The sequence below is a fragment of the Lepisosteus oculatus genome, chromosome 3, assembly GCF_040954835.1.
Source record: "Lepisosteus oculatus isolate fLepOcu1 chromosome 3, fLepOcu1.hap2, whole genome shotgun sequence".
In the NCBI taxonomy this organism is placed as follows: Eukaryota; Metazoa; Chordata; class Actinopteri; order Semionotiformes; family Lepisosteidae; genus Lepisosteus; species Lepisosteus oculatus.
The window spans coordinates 12,050,692-12,073,830 of record NC_090698.1 but is presented as its reverse complement, the minus strand read 5'-3'; the positions used below and the strand labels follow the sequence as shown (position 1 = coordinate 12,073,830).

The window sequence follows — 23,139 nt, the reverse complement described above, 5'->3', positions numbered from 1 at the left end:
ACCCTGTCACATTGATGCTGTGGTTTAAAAGAGGAATACCAGTGTCATAAGTCACCCAACCCGGGTAGCAGTGCTCACCCCACACGCGCACTTCCTTGCTCTCACTGCGAGGACTCGGGAGAGTCAATCTGCTGTCCTGCACATTATAAGCACAGCTGACCACAGTCTCCTTGAAGAGGGATGAGAATCTGTCTCCAGTTATCTGCTGCCCCAGGAGCTGGACTTCACAGAATCGCTCCCCTAAAGATGGACGCTTTTTAGCAACTGGTGTCGATCTGCTTTGTTCATAAAATCTGCACTCAACATCAGAATAAGGCTGAGGCAGGTTACAGGTCAGGGTGACCAGGTCCTGAAGAGTGACCACTGCAGGTCTCACGGTCACTGTAGGCTGAGGTACATCTCCTGGAGATAAACAGAAGAGTCATAGTGATCTTCAAACTGCACCAGGAAATTGTAAGAAATAGTAATACTTTACATTTATTAACCACCCTCCTGGTAACTCTCAATAATATTTTGTAATGTTTTTCTTTTGGAATTTATTCCTAATGTGTTAGAAGTTATTTTTAAATTATGAAAACAACAATTAAAGTAGGGACATCTTGAAGAAATGTAAGTTCATGTTGTAAAACTGTTCTGGACTTTTTGGTTGACTTTATTTGGAGAGGGAAAAGGTGGAGGATTCTTATAATATTCAACATTAAAGTATAAATTGTATTTTTAACCTATTTTAACCAAGTGTGACCGATGTGGTCCATAAAGCATTGCTTCATTTTCACGCCAATGAGTAAGGAATCGCAGAGAGACTCCCAACGTCTTGACTCATTATTATTTTGTGTGAATATGAAATACAGAAATGTACATTTTCTTTCTCTGAGCTCTTTGTGACCCTCAGATGTGAACACAGGGAGCAGGTTACGTACACTGTTGATATTGTTTGTCATTTCCGGATGACAGGATTGTACAATTAGCTTGTAATGCGTGAAAACAGTGTCAGTGTACAGTTAACACTGACCCGCTCTTTATGTCACAAAATTCGAAATGAAAAAGAGGATAAATTCAGCCTCTGGCTGGAAATAAAAAAAATGTATTTTCTCTGCATTTCAAATAAGACAATCCAGAACAATTTGGAGTCTAAAAGGGATGCCTGATGCCAAGAGATGGATGAAACTGTAGGTCTATAGTCTTGGATTTGGGAAATAAAAAGAAGACGTGATATAGGTATTCAAAATGCAAGATGAGTTTAGAGGGCACAAAATGACTTTATGCTACCACAGGTTAATGTTGATTACTTTTTACTGGGTAATAACTTCAAGGACGTGAGTGGAAAATAAAGTGGGTTAAGCTCATTTAAAATTGAGAAAAGGAGCACACCTTTTATACAAAGAGTGCTGGAAGACTAGACAAGGTTACCTCACCCGTGATGTTGAAGCCAGTTCTCAGGCTCATGAGATCCCTGGAAAAATAAGCTACTAGCAGCTACACAAGCAGTTTTGGTCCAGCTTAGCTTCCACACTCTCCTGAAGAGAATCTGTGCATTTATAGGGAGAACCACAGCTGTTGCCTGTCAAGACATTAACTAGCAGCAGCTGTGAGTCTCTCTGGTAGACAGTAGCTGGCACCCTGTCACATTGATGCTGTGGTTTAAAAGAGGAATACCAGTGACATAAGTCACCCAACCCGGGTAGCAGTGCTCACCCCACACGCGCACTTCCTTGCTCTCACTGCGAGGACTCGGGAGAGTCAATCTGCTGTCCTGCACATTATAAGCACAGCTGACCACAGTCTCCTTGAAGAGGGATGAGAATCTGTCTCCAGTTATCTGCTGCCCCAGGAGCTGGACTTCACAGAATCGCTCCCCTAAAGATGGACGCTTGGTAGCGACTGGTGTCGATCTGCTTTGTTCATAAAATCCGCACTCAACATCAGAATAAGGCTGAGGCAGGTTACAGGTCAGGGTGACCAGGTCCTGAAGAGTGACCACTGCAGGTCTCACGGTCACTGTAGGCTGAGGTACATCTCCTGGACCAAAACAGAATAACAATCATATTAAAACTCATTGACTCAGCTAAATTATAAGACGAGTTCTTATTACTTCATGTTTCTAAATCACGACCACCAGAAGAACTTTTACTTTAGAATACAATAAAAACTAGCAGAAACAGAACAAATATTCTGAATATTTTCTGGTGAAAAGACATCTTAGGCCCAGTGTCCTACTACAAAACTTATTAATTAATGCACTGCCATGGGGACCTTTGGCCATAGTAATGTGTAAGGAAACCTTTATGTTGATTTTTCCACTGTGAGTCTTTGTAGAAGAGCTTTGAAGAGCCACAGCTGATCATTTTCTTGTTGTCAGATTTTGTACTGGCCCACAGTGTGGAGTTAGAAATGAAGGGAAAATGTTCAAATACAATCTGATCAACATGAAATCAAAGAATGCAACAAAACCTGATTGATAAAAATTAGTTGCACATCACGGGTCATTACAATCTGAACTCTCGGAACATCCATTTCTTATCTAACTGCTTTCCAATTCAGGGTAGCGGAGGATACAGAGCCTTTCCTAGCATGCAACAGGTGGAAGGCAGAGTATGCCCTAGACAAGACACCAGTCCATCATGGGGCAGACAGACAGAGGAATGTTGCTTGTGTTCTGTCTGGCATGTCACAATAGAGTATTTAACAATGTTCTTTGGCAACATAGCCTTCTTAAGGTCCTACCTTTTACTAGCACGGCCACACTGTCACTATATGCTGAGGGGACCCCAGTCCAATAGTAATAACATGTGAGAAGAACCGTGTTTACAGCCAGAGATTCTCGTCCTCCAAGAAGCTGTTCCCCAGTCACAGAAACTCCACAGTTTGGGAACGGTCCAAATGGTAGGACACCATCTGCTAAAAAATAGCACTCCATTATGAAAGGAGTCCAAGTTCCACAGCTCATCTGGACTTCTTCCCACAAGCTCACAACTCTTGGCGTCACCATCAGTGTGGGTTGATAACCTGAATTGAAAGACAAGCTTATTTCAACCACAGAAGCAACACCAGCAACCTCTCTCCTTTACAAATATTTTATCTTTCCTTTACAAATATTTCTTGACGTCTGCATTTTGCAATTTGTTCCTTTGCGTGATACTGCACTTCTGTGTGAGTTAGTGATAGTTTAGGAAATGAGACACAGACACTCACGCACACTCACACCAGGGCAAATTTTCATAGAAGACAACAATCCTGCCAGTATGTCTTTGCGCTGTGTGAGGAAACCTACCTGAACTCGAGGGGAACATACAAACTCCACACAAATATAACCCCAGGAAAGGAAACCAGTTCCTAGAGTTTTGAGGCAGCAGTGCTAACCACTGCACTGCTGTGTCACACTGCAAAAAGGCGTGCACATGGGATTTCATAGAGTGGAAAATATGTATTCATAAAGAATGAGTGGATTACTAAGTGTAAATCATCAACCACTTCCTGTGACATCCTTTACATATTCATGTAATGTAGTTTTACTCATTTGAACCACATCAATTGTTTGGTGCATCTGTGCAGATCTTCAGTTATCAGTTTTAAAAAGGCAACATAATTCAAGAAATAAAGATTCTTCCAATCATCAGATTTCAATTGCCAGATACCAAAAACTAATGGGAGTCCAATTAAAAAGGCAGGTTGTGTGAAATAACTGTCCAGTTTAGTGGGTGCATGGGTAAAACCTCTGACCAGTTCATTTCATATTCTAAAAAGCTGGAGCATCTCTGGTGTGATGCTTATAGTTACAGTAAAATATCATAAGCATACAAACTAATTTCATGGTTTGAAGTATCTGTCATAATAGCCATTATGTTGGACGTCTGCTGAATTCTTTGAAAAAACAAAAGAACACAAGATGCCCTTATACAGTCTAAAAGTCAGGAAATTAAACTGTTTGGGATAACTGAGGCTGAAGGAGTACTATGTAGGATTTTAGTCCAGTTAGTAAATGTTTTACCAAAGCCCAGATGATTAAAGCTGTAAAGAATGGCCTTCTAATCTAGAACTTTATGTGCAAAACTTCATCAAATATTAATCATTTTCATTACTGACTAAAACAAATGGGTTGCAAGCACATACAGTATCTCTAAATTGTCTATACTGTCCCCTTTTCCAGATGCACCCCAAGATGTTCACTTCTGTGAGAGCCAAGGTGAAGCACATCCATCCATTTTGTAACTGCTTCTTCCAAGGGGGAGTCAGAGCCTATCCCAGCAAGCCACAGGTGCAAGGCAAAATACACCCTGGATGGCATGCCAGTACATCACAGGGCACACAAAGACACAAACACAGACACGTACAGTACACAATTACAACCAACCAGCATGTCTTTGGACTGTGGGAGGAAAACGGAGTACATGAGGAAATTCACGTGAATACAGGGCGAACATACAAACTCCACACAGACAGCAGCCCAGTCCCAGAATTGCCCAAAAGGACAGCTTACCTGCTAATGGCACTGGTTGAACAGGGCTTCAGTTATCAGTTAATATCCTTTTAGTTGTTTTTAATTAATCAAACTAATTTATTATCAGGAACAGCAACCAAAATGTTTATTGTTTTTTTGCTCCACCAATATTTATAATCACTGATAGTCAGTGGGTCCACATAAATGCAAATAATAGAAAAAGAAATCATTTCACAGAAGTCAGCTGTGATATTGCTCTATGGTGATATTGAAAGGGACAAAAACAAGTGTATAAGGGTGGAAAATAAAGGTGTCCACTATTTCCCTGGGAGCCTGGAAGCCTTGATTTGTAGCACCAAGCTGGTCAAAATGTATTTACTCACCGGGAGCTACGAATTGTGAGCCCGTTTCACTGATACCTGTCAGATAGAAAGAGAGAACAACCTTTAAAAAATGGGCTCTTAAGAATTTTTAAATACAGTAACTTAATACTAAACCTTTGAGAAATTAGTTTGAAAATCATCAATTAAAAATTTAATAATAACAGTCTAGTATCTAGTAGGATTTATTGAAACTATTGTTATTAAATTATAATTGGAAGAATAATGCTGAAATTTGAAATGGAGAGCAGTACTCTGGAGTAAAGTCTTCCTGGGTTTTAACCTGAAAACACCAAATACCTCAGAGTTGCTTTTACTATGGGAGAACATCCTCATTTCTTATTTCCAATTCCAAAATCTGAAGTAAAAAGATACCTTTAACAAACTGAAAAAGCAGACAAAGTGTTGTACTCACAAATGTGGAATGCCACAATAATCCAGAAGAAAACCATTGGGGTGAAAAGAAAGGTCTAAATTAAATTAAAATGAACATCAATGAGCTGATGCAGCAGAGACACTTGGGCACAGGAAGTTTCTGACATATATATAGTCCAGGGACTGGAGAACCAAGCAGTTCATTGTATCTCACATCCCCTTCTTCCTCTTAAAGGAATAGTCTCTCAGAAATGCCAGCTTTGAGCAAATTACTTATCTGAGTTTTAATGTTTGCCTGTATAAACCAAAATCCATGAAAATATATTATATGATCTGTAAGTTTCTTCATTTCCCTGGAACAGGAAATCATTTTTGTTACAAGCTTTTTTTTTCTGACAGATAAAGTGTCCTAAGATTTTCTCTAAAGAAAGAAGTACAATTAGCCTCCTAAATAATAAAATATATAGCAGAATGAGTTAAGGATTGGATGAGGAGCCTAATTTAAAAACGTCTAGAAATGTTATACTGTTATTTGCACAGAGCAAAGTTGTATTGGTCATAAATAAATTGAAATTCCAGAAAAGATGTGACATTTAATCACATTATTCCTTGAATTTGTTGTGGTGAATGTTTCAAAATCAAGTCACTCTAACTTGGATTGCTTAAGATCTGGAGCTATTTTTACATTAGTCTTTGATGACTCATAAGTGGCAAAAATTGTTAAAAATCTTCATTGGATTCTTTACTTTACCACAGCTTTGTGAAGGAGACTCCAGACAACTCACAAAGATTTGTTGCGTTAATGTTACCCCATCATTTTTGTTGTAGAAAATACAGATTCCTAATATTACAAAATAGAAGTTAAGAACATTTTGAACTCTTTTAGGAACTCTTACTTTAGCATCCTGAAAGATGTCACTTTGTCTTTAAATGAAAGGATGATCCATGTCATTATGGGATGTCCTCATATAAAAAAAGAGTATATTTTCGGTGTTAGGAAAGGTACACTGTCTGATAGCTGTATCCTGTTCTCCTCTGACACGTCAGCCCTGACAAGCTCTAAAAGATTTTCTAAAGTTCTCACTGTATTAGTGGTAACAAATGAAGGTACTAATTTGTGAAGGACATAATAGAGAATTTTAGAGTGGAGAGCTGGTGTGAAAGCATACTACTAGTAACAATTCAGATGAAGTACCATTAAAATGCAGAAGGTTTATATCTTGGTATAGGCTGAGCAGATCCATCTTATGTATTTATAGCTCAGGTAAAATATAGTGCCTTATTTACAAAAGCTATAGCTCTGTGGTTAAGGCACTTAGTTCAGGAAATAAGTGATATTAGGGCGTTACATATTCCTTGATCTTTATCACATCTGTACTAGTTTTTGATATAGTATGTCGAGATGTTAATAGAAGGCTTTATTAAATTTTATTCACATTAGAAGCATTCTCCGTTTTCAGAGGAATAATGTCATTATTGCACTTGGTCCTTTTGAAAGTTAAATTGTCTTTTTGTTTTTAGGGTTAGTGAAAGTAATCTTTCAGGATGTTTAATATTGTAACGCATACGGCCGACAGGCACTGTGTAAGAGCCGGCTTACCAGAGCAGTGACATCACCGCCCTTCCCTGTAATAGCAGGACCACAGCCACTGGGCTGTGGGGAGATCTCTCTTTAGCTCACCAAGCTGGGTCCCTGTTGAGTGATGCCAGAGTCCTGGGTTCAAGCCCCCGCTGGTACGGGGCTGACCTGATGTGGCAAGAGCACCTACCTGAACCCCGTAGCGTTACAATATGTTCACAGCATATCACATACCACAGAACTTTATTGAGTGTCCTTTAATGTTCACAGGGCTATTTGCAGCTAAAACTCGCAAGTGTTAATGTAGAAATTCACTTGCTTTGATTGTTTTAGATTAGATACACAACCACAGTAACAGTGGTTAAACCAGAAAACCAGGGCCATCTGCTTGGAGTTAGTATGTTCTCCCCATGTTAGCGTGGGTTTCCTCCCACAGTCCAAAAACTTGCTGGTTAGTTACCACTTCTGGGAAATAATAACAATTAATCATTGCTTACACTTATATAGCGCTTTTCTGGACACTCCACTCAAAGCGCTTTACTGGTAATGGGGATCCCCTCCACCACCACCAATGTGCAGCCTCACCTGGATGTTTCAACGGCAGCCATAGTGCACCAGAATGCTCACCACACATCAGCTATCAGTGGGGAGGAGAGCAGAGTAATGAAGCCAATTCATAGATGGGGATTATTAGGAGACCATGATTGGTAAGGGCCAAGGGGAATTTTGGCCAGGACCACCAGGGTTACACCCTTACTCTTTTCAAGAAACACCCTGGGATTTTTAATGACCACAGAGAGTCAGAGTTTTACATCTCTTCTGACCGATGGTGTCTGTTTACAGTATAGTGTCCCGGTCACTGGTATTAGGACCCACGTGGACCACAGGGCGAGCGCCCCCTGTTGGCCCCACTAAAACCTCGTCCAGCAGCAACCTTAGTTTTTCCCAGGAGGTCTCCCATCCAGGTACTGAACAGGCTCATACCTGCTTAGCTTCAGTGGGCTGCCAGCTGTGAGTTGCAGAGTGATATGTGTGTGTGTCTCTGTTTGTGCACTGTGATGGACAGGTGTCCTGCCATCCCACTTGTGTCCAGCATTTTTTAGGATAGTCTCTGGCTCCCTGCAACCATGAATTGGGAAAGAGGTTATTGAAAGTGATGAAATGTGTGATGTACTGTATGCTGATTGACAAGCTTTATTTCCAGAGAAAAAATACTTTGCTCAAGTCATGTGATTTCATAAGAGCACCTTATTTTTATTCTTATTTGTAGCTCAGAAAACCACCAGGTTATTAGTGTTTGGGACGTGAAAGGTAAAAAGAGGTAAAAATCTGATAGTTAAAACAGAAAAGAATGAAAAATGGGAGCAGACATTTTGCTAGAAGAATACACAAAGTTTAACTTTGTAGTTGAATCGGATGCAACAACTTCACACGCCTTTAAATATAGAACCCCTGTCACGCCACAAAGCATAAAATAGACTTCATTTCTTTTCAACTGTTTTAATTTACCTCTCCGCACAGTTACTTTATTTTCTCCAACTTGTCACGAGACCAGCAGCTGTACAAAGGCATATTTTACTATTCATGATCATACTGTAAATTGCACATAACCTTGTCAAAAATGGAAGTTCTTTTGGAACAGACAAACAATGTTTGACCCTGTGAGCAAAACAACAGGCCATTCTGTTATTATTTGCAATTTGGCTACTGATACAGAATTCCTTTTTGACAAACAGACTAGCAATATTCTGGTTAATTCTAGTTCTTACCATTTTTTCCAGTTCAGAGCTTTTCTGAGCAGATTTCAATTTATTTGGAAAGCTCACCAGTATTTTACCTAAGGAAAACTGTCCTGATGTGTGAAAGCCTGCCTTTCCAAAGAAAGACAAGTTTTGCGGGTATCGCAATGCTTTGAGGTTCTCGACAAGCTCTCTTAAATAAAATTCCATTCTTATTTGATCATTATTGTTATCACCTATAGTGTCCAAATTAATTCCTTGATTTTTCATAGGAAGTAGGCAAAGCAGCATCAATAAGGGACAAAATGAAAACACATCTGATGTTCATTTAGGGTTTGTATCCAGTTGAACTCTCAATTTTCATTTGCAATTGTGTCCTGCTACTGTATGGACTGGCATTCCACCCAGGGGGGTCCTGGCTTGTGTCTGATGCTTCCAGGGATCCTCGTCTGGAAAAAGTGCTGTTTTGAAATGTGATGATGTGACAAAACAGTCACTTATCATCATCGTAATCATTTCTTTCAGATTTCATAATCATCATTTAAATTTTCACTTTCTATATACTGTATATCTATCTTCAAGGAATAAAAATCAACATTTAAAAATTACAATCCTTGCCCTTTAAGACAAAAAAAAATAAGAGAAAGGTCTCTGTAAACCAGGTGGGACTGGTTAACAGCTCTTCCTGGATTGCTGTTTTCATGAACCCCAGTTCCCCCAGTTCTTCCAGCAAGGTGATGTCAGATCATCAGAATGTGTGAGGTGACTCAGATGAGTCTTGTGTGAAAACATTTGAATGCTGTGAACCCAGCATGCAAATACATGAAGTAAACCTGTTTTTTGTTCTTTTCTTGAATCTACGTAATATGAAAAAAGAACCAGAGTCTGGCACACATCTGTCAGCCCATATAAAAGCCATAAATGCTCAAACAGACACTATCAAACACTGTTGAAAGACAAACAGTGGATCTCATCTCCGAACGCTGACAGGCCCCTGATTTCTCTCTGAAACCTTCGTTAAGATTCCAAACAAGGGCATCCTTGTGTAAGTATTTGCATACATTTTTATTTTCCTATACAGTATATGGAGTGTTGTTATTTGTATTGCAGCTTAGTATTTAAACGGAAGTTTGCAAAGACAAGTGCTGATAAATGCTATTTTAATGTTAGATCTGAATGCATTAGAACCTCTTATGTATTAATCACATTGCACATTTTTGCATTCATTACATAACATTAATATTCTTAACTGATAATGTTAAAGACCTGAAAATAAAATCACAGCATGTCTTAGCATTCATTAGGGAAACTGGAATATTTATTTTATTAAATTCTGGGATACATGTTCTTGAGTCTAAAGCAAGTTGGGAAAATTTCAGATTCAAAACATTTGCTACAAGACATGGATTCTTGCACACACATCTTCATTATAATTACAATATAGTATGTGGAATCACACTAGGTGAAGTCACTCTGCAATGATATCATCTGGTAGCTTGCCAAGACATGAGTCACCAACTTCATGTAAACAAACTATTTCAGTTTCAGATAATGATGACCTAAGTCATTATGTTTTCATACTTAATCTGTTTTGTTTTAAGGGCTATTAATTCTCTTTTCTCATAATAATGTTATCCAGAAACATTTAGACAGAAGATAATTTTTTTTAATTGCCTTTAAATTTGAAGAAATTGCCATGCAAGATGACAAAGACTGCAATATCAGATTTTTTCAGCTTCTCGTGACACACTAATTCTTTTCATTGTGTGTCTACGTTTAAAAGTGTCTGACTCCCAAAGTCAAGAAGTGATACTTTTCTTTAGGAACTGTGGAAGTTTAGAACAAGAAACTGAATGTTTAATTTTGGAAGTGTGAAAAGTCTCAGAGAGAGAACTTGGAATTTTGTGAGACACACAAGGAGCACAACATGACCCAATTATTCAGCTACTGTTGGTCTTACACCTACTACTCCTCATTGCTGGTTGCCTGTTGTAGGTTACAAGATCCTGAGTGAATACTGTATCCTCTCACTGCAGAACAGTGCCTCCTACTGAGCAGGTGTGGAGCTACAGCCACAGGTTAATACTTATTAAACAGCTGGCACAATCCACAATAGAGGACTCTCAAACCGTTTCAGTCACCTTCTTTCCTATACGGTATAAGTGGAGTAAAACAGATGAACCTAACAAGGTGGTAAAATAAACATCATGTAGAATTCTGTTGGAAAATAAAGTGATTTTGAATAGCAGTATTGGAAGAAGTGACAAAAAGTCAGTTGAGTGACCTAAAAATAAAATCAAAACCTATCAGAAACATCTACATTTAGCATTAAAGATCTGGGGGGAAAGTCTGGGATAGACATCAAATCTCCTGAGAAAACATTTCATATGTACAACATTTTATTAGTTTCTGAGTAATTCTAAATCAGCCTTTGGAAAAGCCACCCCTCGTCCAAAATGCAAATATACTGTAGTTTTTCATACCTTTATCATGCCAGCTAATGCCTGTCAGTTCAAAGCTAAATTCCATTTCATTTCTGTAATCCTGTTTTCCATCCTGCGTCAGTCAGGAATTAAGACAGGATTCTCCTTTGGCACTGGTTATATTCTTCAGATAGGGGGTAAGAATAATGACATTAAGACAATCGCTACTTTTCTTACAAAAAAATTAAGCAATTAAGAAATTGTTAACAGTTTTTTCTACTTAATTTTAGTTTTAAATTATTTAGAAAGTATCATATAATATGAGAATGTCAAGGTGGCACAGCCATTAACATTCTTGGGGTGCTATCTGTGAGGAGTTTGTATGTTCCCCACGTCTTAGTCTGGTTTTCTCCAGGTGCTCCAGATTCCTGCCACAGTCCAAAGAGATGCTGGCAGGGTAATTGGCTCCTGGGAAAATTGCCCTTGTGTGAGTGTGTGTTTGTGCCTGTGTGTCTGCTCTTTGCAATGGACTGGCAGTTTGTCCAGGGTCTATCCTGCCTTACACCCGTTGCTTGTTGCAATAAGCTGTAGTTCCCACATGACCCACATGGTGAAAAAATGATATAGTAATGTCGTGTGAGGTAGGTGTGATACACTCAACAGAATGTTCTAACATTTTGTTTGTACATATGTATATGTTTTTTTTCTTTAGTATAATTAAAAACACACGGAACATGGTAAATATATTAGTAATAACGTATTAATTTCTCTTTTGTTTTCAACAGGGCAGAGAATTAGACGTTGGCTAAAATGGAGTCAGAAAGTGTAAGCATTGCCATTGTTCAACTTTTATACATGAAGGCATTATAAAGTGATTTCTTCCTTCTGCTAAATGCTTCTTTATCCGTTGTCTACTCATGACTTTCTTTATACATTTTTACTAGGGTGAATCTGAATTAAGTATTCTAATATTCAAATCAAAGTTATCGTTCAAATACTTAGTGTGATGCCCCTCTGGGAGTTTGTCTTTATGAAATCTACCAGGACAACATATACCAGCAAACAACTGTTAGCTTAAAAAAAACAGTGCTCTTCATTTATAGTGATGGAAAAATCAAAATACCACAACCAAAAACATCAAACTAAAGCCTAGCTCTTCTTTAAGCTAGCTGTTAACTAACTTGTTCAGTGCCTATTTACCACATCAGGCAGCTAAACTAAAAACTTTTAGACCAAAAGAAGAAATAAAAAGTAATCTCAGTGGCCCATGCAGAATTCGGTGGGAATAGAATCCCAGTTTGTCTCAGACCTTTTCAGTTTTGAAGGTGCCCAATGTGAGCTTTGGCAAAGTTTTCAAATTTAAGGAGCCAACAAGAATGGAATCCAGTCGTAGCAGTGTGATCAAAATTTTAATTTTTCCATATTTCCAAAAGAAAAACCAGGGTGGTCCTTGGGTCCAGTATGGCAGTGGTCAACCTTGTCTTTCAGGTTTAATGGGGCTCAGTGGGATGAATTCTGAAATGAAAATCTGAAGTTTTTTTTTACTTCTAGAGCCCACTAACTGGCCTCCTCCTGACCTCCATATTTTCCGCTGTGCTGGGCTCCCTGCAGATAGGATATCATACAGGAAACATCAATGCTCCTGAAAGGGTAAGCGAGAGAACTCCTTCACCTGGATCAGTAAGGTGATCTACAGTACACCAGCTCAATCTAAACCAAAGCTACTCTTGTGTTAAAGAACACACTCCCACCACCCTACCGACAGGCTTGACCACTGCAACAATTAGCAGAAACCACATTTCCTCCCGATACAAGGTCTTCCTTCAGGTCAGTCAATGGAAAAATAGCATCAGTGTGAATAACACTACAATGCTGTCACTTCTCAAGGCTGACAGAAGACAGCAATTCCACCTCATTGCTGTGGTCTTCTTACCACAGATTGGCCTACAAATATACAGATCATAGAAACCTCTATATGAGCCAAATAAATCAAGTGAGAACATTTCCAATGATGTTTGTTATACCACTTAACATTTATTGGAATACTCTGAGGAGAACACCTTCTAAAAGGATACAACAGTAATTTCACATTATGGATTTGAAGGATGATGGTGCAGTGGTGAGCATTGCTGCTTTGTAGCACTAGGGGCCTGGGTTCAATTCTGGACCTGGGGTGCTATCTGTGTGGAGATTGTATGTTCTCCTGACTTTATATGGATTTCCTCCAGGTGCTCAGGTTTCTTCCCACAGTTGAAAGATACACTGGTAGGTTAATCCTGGAAAAAACATATCCCTGGTGCTTGTGTGTATCAGACAGGGTGTATTCTGCTCCCCCACCGCCTTACTGGATAAGCAGGTTATAAATTGGATGGATGGATGGATGGATATGAACTCATGAGCCTGGCAAACTACCACTCACTACAGTTTTTCCCTGCAGATGCACACAATGTTATTTTTTCCTGGACCTTCTTTTTATGTAGTCATTACAGTCTGAAAGTATCATGCAAATTGGTATGACAGAAGTGAGAGTCCTGGGCTGGTGTAGCGACTCTCTACGTTACTTTCAGAATGTGACCTGTCCCTCATGTAGCAGGTATCCTGCTTCATTTGAACTAGTCTGCTGATTGACAAAAACTTGCCTTAGTGTTACACATTTTAGGTTTTGGGTAAAAAATATACAAAAACATGGCTCGACCTAGGGGTATTCACAGATGTTTTCTTGAAACTGTATGCCTTTCTTTTTATTAAGTGTAAAACTAATAATCTGCCCCTTACTGTCTGTTTTTTTCCTGTCAGGTCATTATAAAGGTCTTTAACTCCTCCTGGCAATCTCATTACAACACGTCAATCTCAGAGACGAGACTCGCGTTTCTCTGGTCCCTCTCAGTCAGCGGAAAGGATTTTGGGGCTGTTCTGGGGGCAGTCGGGGTCAAGTGGCTGGCCGACTCCTTTGGCCGGTGAGGAACCCATCGAAATGGTAAAACGGGGGACATTTGTTTGTTTCCTGAGGTATCACTGTGCAGTTCACAAGCTGCTGAAGTACTGCACACTATTCTAGCTCATCAGTTCACACTCTGTCTGCAGGAGGAACTCCATTCTGATCGCCAACGCCTTGTCCATAGCAGCCTCCCTGCTGATGAGCATTGCCCAGTTCTGCATGTGGTTTGAAGCGCTCATCTTGGGCCGGTTGATTTTTGGGATGTTTTGTGGCCTGGCCATGAGTCTGAACCCGCTCTACATCCAAGAAATCTCCCCTACAGCTCTCCGCGGCGCATTCTCCACCCTCAACCAAATCTCCTTCACGACAGGAATTCTCCTGGGAATGGTGAGTGCAGAAGGCACAGGGGAATCTTTGCTTTCTCAGCTTGGATGTTTTACTTTCTCTCTTGAAGGTCATCAGGGCTGCCTGTGAAAGTAAATGAGATCGTCTTTGTTTTTCTTGTTTGTTTCTTTTTCAAGATACTGCGCTAGTAACTTGCTTGTTTCAAGCTAAAACAAGCTAAACAAAAACCTAGCTCATTCTTCAAGAACTTAATTAACATACTGGGCTGCTAAGCTGCCTAGTGTCTCTCTCTGATGCTCTTCACAAAGTTAACTCAGTCTCTCTCTCTGAGATTCTTCACGATGCTTACAGCTCCACCAATTGGTTATTCCTTCTCCCTTTGGTGAAAGTGCACACAGAGTTCTTGTCAGATCAGACCAACCAGGGTAGTCTCTGATGTCTGGTTTTTAAACTGTCATCCAGCAAGTGGTCAGGTGACTAAGCAGCTTGCTTCCCCCACTCCCCCCACCCAAAAGCTTTCTGGGAAATGTAGTCCAGATAAGAGCTGCCATCTTGTCTTAATCTACTGTTTCATCCATCCATTTTCTAACTTCTTCATCCAATTCAGTGTTGCAAGGAAACCAAAGTCCATCCCAGCAAGCAATGGGTACAAGGCGGGTTACACCCTGGATAGGACACCATTACAGGGCAGATACAGTCACACTTATACCAGGGATACATTTTCTCTGAAGCATACCATTAACCTGCCTACAATTAATCTCCCTGCATGTCTTTGGACATTAGAAGGAAACAGGGACATCTGGAGGAAATCCATACAAACAGAGGGAAGAACCCAGGCCCCAGTGCTGTGAGGCAATGCTAACCACAACATCACCGGGTTTCCCTCATGTTTGAATGATGCATTTATAAATAACACGTGAATGAAACAAATGTCCTCACCAAATATCCTCCCCACACAAATAGTGTTATAGGTGCCAAATATACTATTTACTGTGTGTCGCAGCCATTCATGAAAGCAGGTGGAAAACAAAAAAAGATGGACCTTTGTGCTTGTGACATTTATTGTTTTTATGAGAAACAGAGGTGGTAATCTTTTCATTTTACCATCGTTAACACACAGCGCCATCTAGTGATACACCCCAGTTACTTCTCTACCCTCCAAATACATGGTTTCGTCTTGTTGCTCTTTTTATAGAGGGGAGCTGAATGAGTGATTTTCAAGCCAATGGGTATTACCCATCTTGTCTCACCTTGAGAAACTGTTGGGAGAGTTCTGCTATGGCCTATGGAAAATAGTTCTTGTTTCTTCAAGTGCAATGAATAAGAATGAGACAGAGCAGAGATGTGTAGCTCTTTTGCCTTCTCTGTGATAATGCTGTTGTGGTCATGAGCTGTCAGCAATTTCCATGCTGTTCCCACATAGTGACAACATGTAAATTATGCCTTTACTCTCTAAATGACACCTTTTACTTAGTGTGTATAGGTGAAGCTCATTTTTGCATGTTGTGTGGATTCTCCTTGTTATTTGTAATAATGCAAATTGGCCAGGTCCCAGTACATGGGCCCCTTTGAGGAGTGGCAGATTCTAAAAAGGATCACAGGCACTAATGACTATTAGTTTGGATTGAGTCACACTTGCTGTTAATTGGTTAATGGGTTCCAGTTGCACACACAAACAGCACTTGGACGGGACTGGTTTGCAGCGGGGTCTCTGTGCTTGGGCTGCAGGTGATGAGCCTGAATGTAGTGATGGGATCGGAGAGCTTGTGGGGGCTGATGCTGCAGCTCTCCCTGGTCCCTGCCGCCATGCAGTACTTCACCCTGGCCTTCTGTCCGGAAAGCCCACGGTACCTCCTCATCAACCTGGGAGAGGAGGTAGAGGCAGAGACAGGTAGGGCTGTGTCAATGTACAGATGGAACACAGGTGCCTTTAATGTGATGGCGCCTCCTGGAACCCAGATCCTGGGTTCGAATCTGCCTTTGGGAACCCATCTGGTTGGAGTGTGCATGTTCTCCTTGTGTCCAAGTGGATTTTCTCCAGACAACCTGTTTGCTTATCCCCTTACAGAATAACAGATTTGATTGATTGCTTTAAACTGGACTCAAAGGGTTGAATCCCTGGTCCCCTAGAGGAAGGGAGAGAGGTACTCTACCTCATTTGCCTATCCACTCAAAAGTACCACTCGCTCCTCTCTGCCCAATGCTCACAGCTGCACTGGGATAGCACACATACAAACTGGTTTGGCTTTTTCCCCTTATTGCACAGCCGTTTTCTAACAGCTTTATCCAATTGCGGGGGGGTGGAGCCTATCCTGGAAAGGAATGGGCGCAAGGCAGCGTACATCCTGGATGGGATGCTAGTCCATTGCAAGGGATACAAAGACATACACACACTCAACAAGAGCCAATGTTTCCCAGAAGTCAAATAACCTACATGTACAGTATGTCTTTGGATTGTGGGAGGAAACCAGAGCACTTGGAGGATACCCAAGCAAACATAGGGAGAACATCCAAACTCCATGCAGACAGCACCCCAGGAACTGAACTCAGGGTGTAGTGGGAATGCTAACCACTGTGCTACCCTATATGATATGCTGTGATCAGTTCTGATATGATATCTGCGATGACTTTGCTTTTAGCTCTGCGCAGGTTACGAGGGAACTCTGGTGACATCCGCGCTGAGATGATGGAGATGAAGCAGGAGTCCTCCTTCAGCCCAAAGTGCATCACGGTCAGAGAGTTTGTTCAGAAGCAGAGCTACCGGGAGCCCATCATGATCCTGACTGTCATCTGCCTCGGAGCGAATTTCTCTGGCTTCAACGCGGTGAGTCTTCTCTGCCCGCGCCAAGACATTTTCCCCAAAGGGCTTCATTCAATCCTTCTCTTTTTGTCCTGGCTCTGGTCTCACCTGCTTAAAAAAATTCCCACCCTTTTCTGTTCTGAAGTGTATTACAAAACCCTGGCTAACAATGACTACTTAATGCAAGAAATAGGCGTGATTCTAAACAAAACATATCAGGTGTGCCAGAGGAAAAATGCTAAGGTGGTACTGTATAAAGGATAAAAATACCTCTTTATTTACATATACCAATCAATGTTTCTTTTGTACTTTTTGAGATGGTAAAAAGTTATCATTACTTCTCATTACCTAATAATACCCTGGTCTTCTTGGTCAATCAACTGAGTAAACCCAGTTACCAAAAGTAGAAAAGACTCCTATGATCCTTAAACATAGCAAACAATTTTCAATTGATTTCATGTACAACACAGTGGAGCAGTCACTCAGAAAGTCATGCAAAATCACTTTTATCACTCATTCTAACACTTTAGGAAAAATTGTCTGGATTAGCACACAGTATTTTATATCTGTTAACACATATAATAATCCCCCTGCCTCCTCTCTCTTCTCTGCCTCCTACCTTTTCCTTTTTTAATGAGGGTAGTCGGAGGCTGCATTGTTCGAGTCCAGCTATTTCCTAACTTAATTCATATCAGAGCTGGAGGTTGGGGATAGATAGTGTTTTAAACCAGCAGGCAACATGCTACCAAAATGGAATTCTGCAGCTGAAACAGATTACATTTTATTCCTTAACTATCACATTTCTGTTTTTTCAGATGATCAATTACTCAACGGATGTATTTTTAAGGGTGGGGTTTGAAGAGGCTGAGTATCTGACTCTCGGGGTTGGATCTGTCAATGTGCTTTTCTCTATTGTTTCGGTGAGTTCAAGACTGTGCTATAGCATAGTGTTCTATTATAATAATAATACGGTACAGTTATAGTACATATATTGACATTGTATGGCCTATATATTGTTTCAGATACTATTATTTTTCTAGAGAATTTACTCATAGGGGTGGCACAGTGGTTGCCATTGCTGCTTTGCAGTGCTGGGGTCCTGGGTTCAATTCTAGACTGGGGGTGCTGTCTGCATGTAGTTGTATGTTCTTCCTGAAGGTATACAGGTAGGTTAATTAGTGTATGGGCAAGTCAAGTGACTATGCATGTGTCTATGACTTTATGAGCCCTGCAATGGACTGGTGTACTGTCCAGGGTGTATCCTACCTTGCACCTGTGACTCTGAGTTAGAAGATTGATGGATGTTATTATACTATTTATAGTATATACCTTACTCTTTGGGAACAACGACTCACACAGCTTGATCTCATACAATGATACAAAATCATATTTGCCAAGACGGCGTCAAACAGCTGAAAAATGTTTTTGTTCAGTTATTGTTTTTTCAACCCATCAGATGAACAAAGAGCATTCATGGGTGTTAACCCAGGTGTCCCGGCTGAATTCCTCCCTGGGCCCGGACAACCTGTCCTCCTAGAGTTCCCCCTTTGCTCACACAGCACAGAACAGCCCGTGCTACCCAAGTGGGGCTGCACCATGTTGTGGATGAAGTGAGCTCCATCTTGTCTGTGCCATGAGATCCATTGACCCCCTCCTGTGTTTGTATTTCCTAGTTTTTCTTGGTGGAGACAGCGGGGCGCAGAAAGCTCTTACTTGTGGGGTTCCTGGCTTTAGGAGTGTGTAACCTCCTGATGAGCATCTCAAGTGCTCTTCTGGTGAGTCTTGCATGTTCTTCAGTTAAATCATGGAGAATTTTAATGTACCACACTCCCGTATTGACTTGAGGACTCCAGACCTTAGGTCCTGCAGGGGTCTGTGCTCTTTGTCTTCAATGTGTCTAGCTGACGTGCTGAGGTTGTTTTCTATTAGATGAGATGAGGATGTGGCTCACGTGGATGAACCAAGCCTGTTTTCCAGTCTTTGTTCCTGGGGTGGAAGGGGGAAACCCCCGAAATATTTTACGATGGGAGGGGTTTCCAACCTTCTGAAAGGAGCACTGACCTCATGGAAGACATTTTCCCATTTTCATGAATCAACACTGAGCGGTGTCTCTTGAATTTTGAAGGGTTCTTACATGCATCAGGGGAGGGGATCAATGACACTCCAGGGGTGATCCTGAAGGCTTTAGTCCACCAGCAGACTTGTCCTGCAATCAGTTCATCATTCATGATTTTATATGGTTTCATTCCTGTATAACATAAGCGGCACAGTGGCGCAGTGATTAGTAAAGTATTGCTACCTTACAGCGCTGGGGCTCTGGATTCATTTCCTGGGGTACTATCTGTGTGGAGTTTTTATGTTCTCTGTGTTTTGTGTGGGTTCCTCCATGTGCTTTAGTTTTGTCCCACAGTACAAAAGCATACTGGTAGGTTAATGAGCTTCTGGGAAGATTAACCCTGGTGTGAGTGTGTGCATGTCTGTGTCTGTGTGTGTCCTGTGATGGACTGGTGTCCTGTGCAGGATGTATCTGGCCTTGTCCCTGTTGCTTTTTGGGATAGGCTCCAGCTCCCCCCACCCTGAATTGAGAATGAATGGATGACTGGATGGATGAACTATGTAAAACAGAAATCCCAGCAGCAGAGATGCATGAAATTCACACAAGAAATGGGACTGACAATTAACAGCTGTCCCTGCTTCTCCTAGAACATTTTTCCTCAGATGGCCCACCTGCATGCTCTCCTGGTGTTTGGTCTAATCGCAGCATATGAATCTGGACCCGGTCCAATCAGTTGGTTCATCGGCGCCGAATTGTTCAACCAGTCAGCACGACCTGTGGCCATGTCTTTCAGCAGCATTCTTAACTGGGGCTCCAAGTGTCTTTTGGCTTTCATATTTCCACCCCTAATGGTAAACACCTTTTAATTTATCCTCTGCTGCCTTTACCTGGGCCATTTATTTGTGTTTTAAAAGATAATGGGATGGCTCTGCCTAAGTTACTGATCCTAAATGTATAGGTATAAGAATATAACCCCAGAAAAGTCAGAGACGAAAGAAGACCCCCTGGTCAGCTCTGGTTGATAGCACCTTAGAGATACTTTAAACTAAGTTTTTTTTGTAAATGAGAAGATCCTGCAGAATCAGTTTTTCTTGTGTAGCTCAGTCCTTTGTGCTGTCAACACTCATGCTATCAGAAAGGTTAGAAATGAGAGGAAGCTACAGTATTTGGCCCATCTTGTTGCTTTTAATTTCCACAATGTAATAATTTAATCATAGTGCTTAGTTTAGTCCTTCCACTCCAACTTCACCCTTGCAGCTGCCTCCCTAGTTTATTCCTCTTATGTGAGGGGGGCTGTGGCAAAGTTTATCTTTAGCCAGCACTAAATTACATTGTGGAAATTAAGAGCAACAGAATAGTTTACAAAAGACAGTAAACCTTTTTTCTTTCTTACTAGTATTTATTAAACAAAGATGACATCAAAGTATTAACCATGCAACCACTTTGTATCTGTCAGCACATTTTGTAGTTATTAGAATTTGACTAAACCTTTTGAAATTGCATGATATGTACATAAATGTGAGCAGACATACAGAGAATCAAAAAGTAGTAGACTTAGATAAAAAGGAAAAGTAATTTTGGCTTCCTATGTACAAAGCTGAAAGACAAAGACAGCTGACATATCAGTTCTCTGTAAATTTCATTACTAACTCTAAATTAGGATTTCTCAGAAACAGGACACTGGCTAAACTGATCACTGCTGACACTGCCTTTTCACATTCTGTGGTGTCTAGAGCATGTTTCTGCAAGCCCAAAATGTTGACATGGCAAAGCACTTGAAAGAGTCAGCATATGGGAGGAGTGAGTTACAGAACCAGGCTCTCACTGGCCCAGAGATCTGCAATAAGATGATAGGAGCTCAACCTGCTGTTTCAGTGGATTTCAGCAGGTGATTCTGTGCTCTGGTCTCTTCAGGGCATAGCTGGGCCTTACACCTACTTGGTCTTCATGGTCTTTGCTCTCATCGCCTTCTTCTTCACACTTGCTCGGGTCCCAGAGACTAGAGGAAGAGTCTTCAACGACATCGCAGCTGAATTCCAACAGACGGACAGCCTTCTGCTGACACCCAAGAAGCTGAAGAGCAGCCACCACTGAGGAGCTAGCAGGAAAGACAGAAAAACAGATGCTGACGTTGTCTTTGCTCAGATTACCCACAGTGCAGTTGGATAACCATGGTGCTTTAGTTTTGCGTCCTTGAAAAGAGATTATTTGATTTCAGAACGCAGTACATGAGCTGGAATCCTAAATATTGTTAAACTAAAAATGCTGCTAATCATTATGAAATAAGTATTAGTATAAGCCTACTCATTGTGGTCTGGTGGCACAGTGGTTAGCATGGATGCCTTGCAGTGCTGGTGCCCCAGGTTTGATTCTGGACCTGGGGTGTTATCTGTGTGGAGTTTATATATTATAGAATAATATATTATTACACAGGAGGCACAGCGATTAGCATTGCTGACTCGCGGCACTGGGGCTTTGGGTTCAATTCAATACGCAAGGTGCTATCTGCATGGAGTTTGTATGTTTCTTCCCATGTTCCCATGTTCTTCCCATGTTCATGAGGGTTACCCCCAGTAAAGACATACTGGTCTGTGTCTACCATGTGATGGACTCACGTCCCGTCCGGGGTGTACCCTTCCTTGTGCCCATTGCTTGCTGGGAAATTGGGTGAAACAGTTAGAAAAATGGATGGATGTTGCTATTTGTTGTACAGCTTAAAAGTTTTTACTGTGGACTTTGAAGGCTGGGAAAGCTTCAGACATGATGTGAAGAAAATTCATCAAAATAGATCTGGGAACAAGAAACCTTTTATAGTAAATTATGCTACCTTTTCCTAAGGGAACAAGGGCAAAAGACTCTGCTGATGTACAGTATGATTTGTTGGTAATAAGTAACAATTCCATTTTGTTTAGTTTTGAGTGATAGTAAATCTTGGATCTGGTCCTTACTTCCTTCTTTATTTTAATTTCTTCAGGAAAGAGGTGTATAAAATCCATCAATGTAGACGTGATATCCACCCACACCATGATGTTTCTATCTGAGCCACAAGGCTTATTATCAACTATATGCACACATCGACGATTACAGATTCCAAACAAGGCTTGTGTACCTGTTGGTGTGCCTGCAGAGTGCTGGCAGTGCGTAGGTGCCACCCTTACATGGGCCTTGGTGTGGTGGCTGAGGCTGTCCAGCTGGTTGTAATGGCACCCGCCTTCAGGGCGACGAAGGGGTGTCTTCCCACCATGCATCTTCTGGGGCTCCTTGATGTTGCCAGGTGGCTGGAGCTCTTGGTGCAGTGGGCGCAGCTGTGGGCGCACGTCTCTGCTGTGTGTTCTCAAGCAGACCATCATGCTGCAGGGGAGCAAGAATTTCCTGCTGCCCGCTGTGCCCATACTGTTGCTTCTTGAAGGGGCCCAGGTGGGGGAAAGTCTCCCCACACAAGGGGCATCGATGGGGCACCCGATGGGAGGCAAACGCATCAAAGAGCGATCAGTGTGGTGGTAGACTATGGCCATATATGCAAGAATCAAGGAAAGATGAGCAACAGTATGGGTTTGTTTTTTTGTGCAAATTATACTGAACAGTGTAAATTTTATAGCAGTGTAAATTTTATATCTGTGCAATAAAATTAAAGTTAGATTACAGCCCCTTTACTGATGAATCTTAAACTTGCCAGGATCTGCAATCTCTTCCTGCAGGATGAGCACACTTCCAAGGTGCTGCAGCTGATGAGGTTAGTTATTCTCTCCAAGAGAACAGTGGAGAGTCACTGACACTGAGCAGGGAGCACAGTGACAGACTCAAACAGTACTGCGCAATCAATCACTGACACAGAGCAGAGAGTACAGTGACTCAGAGTCACCCACCGTGGCTTTTGTTCCTGTGAGCACTGTTGACATATAGCCAGTCCACTTCCAGTCCAAAGCCCCAGAACGGAGACTGGCGGCACTGTACTGTAGGGTGCATCTTTCTTCATACAAGACATGAAGCTGAGGTCCTGACTGTTTGGTCATTATAGATTTCAGGGCACTGCTGGTATGATGATTCCACTCTGGATCGGCATCAT

At 41.2% G+C, this 23,139-nt stretch overlaps 1 protein-coding gene and 1 long non-coding RNA gene across 2 annotated transcripts; one reads left to right on the top strand and one right to left on the bottom strand.

Moving 5' to 3' along the window:
* Nucleotides 1-271: 271 nt before the first annotated feature.
* On the bottom strand, nt 272-5,340 carry LOC107076549 (uncharacterized). Its single transcript, XR_011188881.1, has 5 exons — nt 5,234-5,340; nt 4,822-4,857; nt 2,725-3,006; nt 1,696-2,019; nt 272-402 (listed from the first exon to the last, which is right to left on the bottom strand). It is a non-coding gene; the product is annotated as an uncharacterized lncRNA (long non-coding RNA).
* Nucleotides 5,341-9,466: 4,126 nt separating this feature from the next.
* On the top strand, nt 9,467-22,712 carry LOC102691862 (solute carrier family 2, facilitated glucose transporter member 1). Its single transcript, XM_015340345.2, has 11 exons — nt 9,467-9,556; nt 11,720-11,759; nt 12,486-12,584; nt 13,731-13,891; nt 14,019-14,259; nt 15,946-16,108; nt 16,857-17,041; nt 17,833-17,937; nt 18,691-18,792; nt 19,721-19,924; nt 20,988-22,712. Exons 2-11 carry the CDS (start codon nt 11,745-11,747, stop codon nt 21,165-21,167), a joined length of 1,455 nt encoding a protein of 484 aa, XP_015195831.1. The 5' UTR covers nt 9,467-9,556; nt 11,720-11,744; the 3' UTR covers nt 21,168-22,712.
* Nucleotides 22,713-23,139: the final 427 nt, after the last annotated feature.

Coding starts and splice junctions, on each gene's coding strand:
- LOC102691862 (XM_015340345.2), top strand. Junction 12,585..13,730: donor ACATCAATGCTCCTGAAAGG/GTAAGCGAGAGA, acceptor TTTTCCTGTCAG/GTCATTATAAAGGTCTTTAA. Junction 19,925..20,987: donor TCATATTTCCACCCCTAATG/GTAAACACCTTT, acceptor TGGTCTCTTCAG/GGCATAGCTGGGCCTTACAC.